Source organism: Hippoglossus stenolepis, chromosome 22 (genome assembly GCF_022539355.2).
Source record: "Hippoglossus stenolepis isolate QCI-W04-F060 chromosome 22, HSTE1.2, whole genome shotgun sequence".
NCBI classification, from domain to species: domain Eukaryota; kingdom Metazoa; phylum Chordata; class Actinopteri; order Pleuronectiformes; family Pleuronectidae; genus Hippoglossus; species Hippoglossus stenolepis.
The window spans coordinates 2,733,374-2,741,904 of record NC_061504.1 but is presented as its reverse complement, the minus strand read 5'-3'; the positions used below and the strand labels follow the sequence as shown (position 1 = coordinate 2,741,904).

Sequence of the window (8,531 nt, the reverse complement as noted above, 5' to 3'; positions counted from 1 at the left end):
TAAGCAAAGGTTTAAATTACTGGCACGAGGAAGTTATATAAAATACTATAATAAATACTATGATATAACATTACTAAAATTTTGGCAAAATACATGAGAAGCAACAAACAATCAGAAGCCGTTCTGCTCTCAGTCAGCACGTTACATTGTTTGTGCAGCAGCACCTCTATGATCTGTGACCGTCCACAGACACGTCGCACATCAGGGACAACGTCACAGCAGCACCCTGGCGTCTGCGGAGGGGACAAAGCAACTGTCCAACATTTTAGTGAAAGTTCCGGCTTTGACCTTTGACTTGTATTGTGTTGTAATAAAAAAATAATCTTAAGATCTGCTGACTTCACAGAGTTTTCAACCACATCTCATGGTCTACCTCATTGCATACTGTCTTTGTCATGGAGATACCTAAACAAGTTTTTATAAAGATGGAAAACTGAGGAAGACTGGCATTGATGCATGACATCATCAGGATGTCACATGTGACACCACATCAGTCAACCAAGAGTCTGGAGAAAGTTCACTAGATTACCAGTGATCACCATCCTCCCTCCATTTAAAACCACTTTGATCCACAGTTTGGACACATGAGGACACTAATGGAAACTCTGGAGAAGACTGTGAGATGTGGCTGAAAAGCTCTAGAAACAAAGCAAAGTTGATATTCTGAATATTTTCTCAAACTATTTGATTAATTGTTCGACATAATTCTAAATTATTAACCTATTATTTCGATTAAACATTCCACTGCACCGCCTGCAGCTGAACCGACTGAAATCCTGCCCCTTTCCTCCATCGTTCTGAAATCACGGCCGACCTACGACCTCAGGCAGCTGGAGGAAGGACACCCACGCTGTGAAAATGGCAGAAAGACATGTCGGACGGAATCAGCAGTGACACCTGGTGACACCCTCCCCTGTAGGGGAAGTGGGAGGATTTATAAACAGTCAACTCAGCTCCATGAGATGCAACGAGATGCAGGTTTAGGATTGTACTTCAGCATAGGTCAAATATACAGTCACCGCTCACTCTTATCCGCTCATCCTTGTGCAGTAGCAGCCAATAGCTGGAAACCTCAGTTATCCGAGTTTACGTTATTAGAATCTCCTTGTTTTTCCAGGATTCATATGGAGGTTCCCTTTCAAACAAAGCCATCCACTTTAAGATGTAAATACAGAATTTGCAGAGAAAAGCTCTTTAGATCCAATCCTAATTGAAAATGTGAATTAAAACGTCACTGGTGTCCACTTTAAGGACCCTGACCTGGAACCGTGATTGCGTGAGAATCCTTGAAGGTAAATGAACAATTCCTGGATTTTGCTGCATATTCACATATCTTCAAATGACTAGGTTTTTGGGAACAAACAACCTCACGATGTAATCTTTAACCACAGTTCTGTTAATTTTAAATGGATTTAACAGAGCTTTTAATCCTGGTTGGTGCTACGTGACCCCGACATGCCAGAATGATTGTGCAGAACTGCTCTGAGAGCAAGCTAAAATACATGACCTCCCTTTCTCCTCATCAAGTCCGACCCCTCCGCAGTCATCGTGTGACCGAGGTTTTTTCTGAGATCGTGGGCCTCCCCTCGGACAAAGCCTGGAAAAAGACACCACCCACCCCACCTCCTACTCTGGAAACCTCTGTCCTATGCTGCTCACAAGGCACAAGTCCTATTCACCTCTGACCTGCATACACTGAAGCAAACAGAGCTGTGAAATTGCACTGATACCCTCATTGTGATTAAATACACCATAATGAATCAACCTTCATTCATTACTATATAATCTATAACTCCGTAAATAATAGGCACTAAAATCTGTTTGAACCCCTCCGACCCATATTGCACAATCTCTTGACTGTACATACTTTTCAGTCACATAAACTCTATACCTGACAATACTTGTAAGCTCATCATGGAGAACCCTGACCATGACACGACATGACATTCCTACTGTTCAAACAAAGCCATGATGTCACTGTAGTAAACCTACTGTGGTAAATAATGCACTGAGAGGGAGCTTTGGAATCCCCAGTGTTGTCTGTGCCCAGCAGCGCCAGGCACAGATTGTTTCCAGTTCAGTTCACCAGTGATTGTTTGGATACACTCTGACAAAAGACCATTTTCAACACAACCTGTTGGATACACTGTGTGTGCCACTATTCATTTGTTGAGGGTGGTCCGTTAATCACTTCAACTGACTTTTTTCTGTCCGATGGTTTGACTGTGTTGCCCAAAAGACTGATATTAGTGTTGATTATACTTTAGGACAATAAAGAATAGTTCTTGCAATAGGCCCACTGTGGAAAAAAGGTGTCTTGTGACATTCTCCAACAGTTTCAATGACTACAGCTGCATTTCAACCCGAAGTTCATGCAATTTTTTGGTCCTGGAAACTTTACTCGACCAATCACGTATCTTCATCTGGAACATTTAGTCTCAGGAACTGGAAAAAAAACTGAAAAGGTTTCTGTTTGTGTGTTTCCACTGTGGTCTTTCAACCACGAGAGATGAGGCAAATGATCCTGACTGATGTACGACCAACTGCTACAACAAGCCATTCCACTCCAGTCCACCAGGCGGTGGTAATCAAGTTGACAATTCAACAACTATGACGATCAGCATAGAGACAAGCACTTGTAACAAAGCATTTTCAAAACACCTGAAATGCTCAACTTAAAGTAAGGCAACATATTGTACGACCTATAGAGGAGATTGACTCAGATGTATTCAAAAAAAGGAAGGTAAGATTCTGAAATATTAAGTTCAACTTCACAACTGTGAATAATGTTGCTGTAGACTACATCGAAAACTATTACACGACCAAACAGGCATCTTGGTTCTATTACTTTCAGAAAGTACTACCACAAAGCAGCGACGTTTTTAGGAGGGAAAAAAAGATTTCCGAAAAACTTAATTTCGACCCTGGTGCCTGCAGTGGAAATGAGTTCTTGTAGAAAGTTTCTGGTTTGGAAATGCAAATTAATTAAGAGCGCTTCTTTTTTCTAAAGTCTTGAGGTATTAGACATAAAAAAAAGAAACAATGATCTTCTCTACAGGCGTGTAAGCACAGCAGGTAGCACAACATCACTTCTCACAACAATCCTCTGACGCCCACAAGAACACATTGCATCCCATCATAGAATTTTACTTAAAACTGCTGCCGGTTGGAAATATCAGTGGATGGAATAGAAGTGGAGTCAAGGACCGAACACAGCAAGTCAATGAGCTGAAAGAAGCCTGGGGATAAATCTTTGTGGGTTCCTTACTATGACAAAAACAGGTATGTAAGACACGGTTAATATAAAAATATTGATTAGCACATACTCATGTAAAAGTTATGATTTACTGGATTCAGACAGTGACTCAGACTGTTTTCATCATTACTATTTTTTAACCTTTATAAATGACTATCTTAAGAGCAATGAGATTCCACGTGGTCCCACCACTACACGTGTTGACCATGACACATGGCTTTGATCTTGAAGCAAACAAGAAATACTGGTGGGCCAATGACAGAGCTGGTCCCTCGGGCGATGGAGAGAACTAGACCTTTAAATCGACAGGTGAAAGAGTGAACAGTCCCCAGGGATTGTTTGTTGGGATTCCTGATCCAAAACGTGACAGAAGTAGTAGAACAGTAGCAGAGCCAGCAATACCAGCGGAAACTCCTGTTGGCCAGGGGTCCGTTTAAAAGGGCTGTAGAAAAACCTGTTTGTCATGGCACTATCGGGTCTTTAGGTCTTTATGCATGGCACCAATTTACACACACGTGTCTAACTCTAATCTCGGGACCGGACACAGCATTTAGAAGCAGCAAACACCAGCAGACAACACTGTCATCAATAGAAAACACTGAAGTACACGAGTAGAGTCAGGATTCTTCAAATTGCACTTTACGTTTCGAACGTCTCTCTGCACTTAATTCAAGTGCAAGCGGTGAAACGCTCCGATTGGACACACACAACGTAACAAGGTCTGTTGCACTACACTCGTCCGTCCTCCATTTCGTTGTAGGTTGTTGCAGGCGTTGGCGTTTGACTGTAGCACCTGATGACTGGTCGGAGAAAAAAAAGGAGCATTGTAAGGCTGGTACAGATGATGCCTTCTAGTCGTGTCCAAAAATGTGTAAACCCGTTCTCCGGCTATAGGAGAACAGTCGTCAGAATTCTGAATCAAAACCTCAGATGATAAGTCAGCTCCAGGTTGTTGTTTTTTTGCCTTAAATAAATAACTTATAGTCTTAAGTCCACCTTAACTCCAGTGTGGTTATTGGCTCAACATGGCTGGTCATGGTTGGATTACCGAGCAGGCAACTTCCTCAGGCTGTAGATGTGGAAATCACATTAGAGTTGTTGGTTAATATAAACCAATAGTGCCCAAAGGTAGCTCCTGCGTTATCACCCGGTAAACAGGCCCGGTGGATTGGAACTACCCAAACCCCAAATTTTACCTTAAGGCTCTGTATCAGATTAACTGGGCCTAGCAGCTGGTACTAGGCGGCACTTTAAATATAGCTGCTGACCTGTGCCCACGCGGAAATATGATAAATCAGAGGAATACATATTAACAGAGTTCTTGCACACGGCCTTAAGATGCCTCTTGAGGCAAACAGCAACTTGTTTTTAAAAAAATGTGACCACGAACCTATTTGCAACTTAAAAACAAATATATAACTGAAAAACTGAGTCGTATTAATGGTTGTGTATTTATCTCTGAGATTTTTGGCTGCACCCGAATACAAAGGAGGCGGATGGGATTCAGTTCATGCCCACCAGGTTTTAAAAGCATCTATTTCCATAAGGAATGTCCTTGTAACTGAATAATCTAAAGTACACACAGTTTTCATAGAAATTATTTGGTTATTTTGTTGTTGTTCCACTAAATAAATGTTTGCGGTTTGCTCCACTGATTTTCCAGTTAACAGGGACATGGTCCTGCAAGACCTATCTTTTAGAGAGGTCCAGTGTCTAAACCAAGCTTTAATACCCTTAAGATTTCAGTTGACATTAGAAACTACTAGGGAGGAGCTTAAATAACCTTTATGAATTGATATCACCATGAAACTACCCTAGTTATTATGTTTATATTACGTTAAGTTTTCTGGATGTGCAAATGAGGCACCACATAGCAAAATATGCACTGATTTGCATACATTTCCAGAACATTGGATGAAGCCAGGTTCATATTGTTGACATATTGGCGCTAAAGGTTTTTACAGAGAGAATTATGTGTTATCTCTTTTAATGACTCCATAAATCAGAAAACACAGCCATGAGAAGTAACATTTTCCCTACATTTTTAGGAATACATTTTTTTTATATAAATTAGGCTGTGGAATATATATAAGATCAAAACCCTCTAGAAAACCTTCAGAATATAGACAGGAATTAAATCGGAGAGTTTGGTGCAAGTTAAAATGTCTGACTCAGAATATGAGAAAAAACTGCCCTTTCAACATAACGATTGTGATTTCAATCTATAGACAGAAATGGACAAATAAATGAACACCTAAATGTGCATTTGACTGTTTTCTGACATTATATGGAGGCCAAACAGCCCAGAATCTTAAGTGCATGAACAATTTAAAGTTTTTGCCTCAATTCAATAACCAGAACTACGGTGGGGACCTCGGGGGGGCCTGTTGCCCATGGGGCCTGTCAGCAGGTGAATCCAGCCCTGCCACTGTGTTGAGCACCGGAGGATTAGAAATAAAAATCTCCTCTCACGATTGGAGGTTGTTCTGTATTTAGGTGAGGTGGCTATTGAAGTTCGACCTGTCTGGATAGTTTGGGCCTTTCAATCTTAATTTATTTTGCAGATAGTAAATTAGTTTTACTTTTTTTTTTATGCTTGTCTGTTATTCAGGTCATCACTGGTCTAAATGAAGACACTATCCGGAGCAGAGGTTTGACTTGTGATTCAGAGTTTTTCCAGCTGTGCCAGGCGCGCAGCACGACTCCAGCCGCACCCACTGGGGGCTCTACGACTGGGTGACGGCCAGGGTGTTGACGTATCCGTGCGGACACATGTCGTTCTCGGACACGCAGTGGGAGAACTGGGCCGTGTTGCTGCCGCCCGCCAGCCGCCGGACCCCGCGCACCGCCGCGCACTGCTCCACCAGCTCCAGGAGCGCGCACGCCAGGAAGAAGATGTTCTTGAACATGAACACCGACACGGGCATCTCGTACACGTACACCTGGAAGCAGCGCACCACCAGCAGGGGGGCGTTGACCAGCAGGCCCGTGGCGAAGCGCGCCCACAGCCACCGGCAGCGCAGCTCGGACGCGGTCAGCGCGTAGAGCCACACCACCGGCACGGCCAGGGCCACGAAGTACACGGAGATGACGGTGTACTTGAGGTAGGCGGTGGGGATCTCCCTCCGCAGCAGCATCTCCAGCAGCGTGAAGCTGTCCAGCAGGTCCAGGCAGGTGCCCAGGAAGCAGCTGTGGGAGTGGTGCCGCGTGGCCCCGTTCAGGTCCTCGATGATGGAGTTGATGAGGCAGTAGAGCAGCGGCGCGGAGAGCAGCACCACGATCTTGAACCCGGTGGCCCCGCACGGCACCTTCAGCGCCACCAGGTCCAGGATGGAGGTCTCCAGGATGAGCACCACCTTGGGGGTGCACGCGATCACATAGATGAGCCAGGCCAGGTAGGCGTAGGTGAACTCGCCGAGGTTGCAGCCGAAGATGGAGCCCTTCTGGTGGAAGCCGCAGGCCCGCTCCCGCTTGCTCCGCGCGTTCTTCATGAAGAAGATGCCCCAGCCCGAGATCACCACCAGGTCCGTGGCGATCCACGAGCACCAGTACAGGTCGGTGAAGATGATGAGGTAGAAGTCCAGGACGCCGCCCTGGAAGACGAGCAGCAGGAAGCAGAGCGCCTTGTACAGCAGGCTCCTCTTGGTCCGGTGCGCCAGCAGCGGGGCGCTCTGCATGAACTCCCCCGATGTCATGATGCAGGAGGCGGCCGCGGCAGAGGAGACCAGGGGCCGGATGCTGCCGCTCTCCTCCGGGTTGATGCTGCCGCTGGTGGTCTGGGTGTCCCGCCTCCTGCTCAGCTGGCCGGCTTCCGGAGAGGATGAGTCGGGGGAGTAGCTCGCTTCGTACTGGAGATAGTCGGCCTTCAGATTGTCGTTGCCAGTTTCCGAGACCATTGTATTTGTGCGCTCGCCTCCTTTTCTCCTCCTCTCCTTCCTCCCCGATGCTTTCCAAGGTGGAGGCAGAGACATGCGCAAAGACAGGCGCGGACCGAGGCAGCTGGAATGGACTAAAGATGCCTCCAACATCTGCCTGTGTGTGTTTACAGGCCAAGAGCAGTTCTCTTTATGTATTCATACATCTATTAGTCATTTATTATCATCATTATTGTTATTTTTTGTCTTATTCTGTCTTTTAATGACAATAATCACATGTTTCCATCAGCACCTCCATGTGGTCAAAGTGATGCGCATATCCACTCCAACCATCAGGAGATGACATCTGACATATTCCCCTGAAACAACAAAAAAAGATGAACAACCATTAAAAAAAACAGACAGACAAAAAGCAATTGGCTGAATTGACCAATCAGATGGCAGCACTGGAACTAAACTCATTGGCTGGATGACGATTGATTTCCAAAACCGTTGGACTGAAATCTCTGCTTCCATTAAAAAATGTATAAAAAAATAAAATCATAACAACAACACGGAGGAAGGTCAAAGGCTGTGCTGCTCATCATGTGACTCTGGTTCTCAAGAGTCAGGGGGGAATTTGATTGGCTGAATGGAATACACAGGTGCTGTTGCCATGGAAGACTCCAGGGTGGAGGGCGAAGGGCTGCCCTCACTGAACTCTGTGTGTGTGTGACTTTTATTTTTAGACATGAGGGAGCTGTTTCTTTTTTTTTTATTGTAATAGTTTATTCTATCTGTTTATGTTTATTCTAAACAAGATATTCTGAATTTTTTAATCAATCAATAAAAATGTGTATAGCTCATATTCACAAATCACAGTTTGTCTCATAGGGCTTAACAAGGTGCGACATCCTCTGCCCTTAACCCTCAACAAGAGGAAGGGAAATCTACCTAAAAAAACACTTTTAACAGGGTAGAAACCTCAGAGAGCCACATGTGAGGGATCCCTCTCCTGGGATGGACAGAATTGCAATAGATGTCGCATAAACACATCAACAAAATTACAATATTTACAACATTGATTTTACAATGAAACATTCTTGACCTGTCGTGCAGACATACAAACATGTAAAATGGAAAATTCACAGTGAATAACACATTTTTATGTAAAGCACATGTCAAATAAAATTGCAAATGCAGCATTATCAAAGACTCATATCATCAGCAGTGTATTTAGTGTGCCGGTGTTGTGTATCGACTGATGCCAGTGATAACAAGTCAATACCTTCATACCCACACTCTGTAAACAGAATGCTGTGCGGTGTCTGCCTGTTGCTAAGTGCTGAAAGGTTCAGAGTTGAGAGCAGACTCTCAATATGGCCAAGTAAAACTCGTTGCCATGGAAATAGAAAGAGAAA

General features: G+C 44.2%; 1 protein-coding gene across 1 annotated transcript; it reads right to left on the bottom strand.

Annotated features, from left to right (window-relative positions):
- Positions 1–5,981: 5,981 nt before the first annotated feature.
- On the bottom strand, positions 5,982–7,863 carry tmem121b (transmembrane protein 121B). The gene has a single exon (XM_035147606.2). It carries the CDS (start codon positions 7,282–7,284, stop codon positions 5,983–5,985), a length of 1,302 nt encoding a protein of 433 aa, XP_035003497.1. The 5' UTR covers positions 7,285–7,863; the 3' UTR covers position 5,982.
- Positions 7,864–8,531: the final 668 nt, after the last annotated feature.

Bases quoted from the DNA above. Each gene is read 5' to 3' on its own strand.
- tmem121b (XM_035147606.2), bottom strand. From the start codon at position 7,284: ATGTTGGAGGCATCTTTAGTCCATTCCAGCTGCCTCGGTCCGCGCCTG.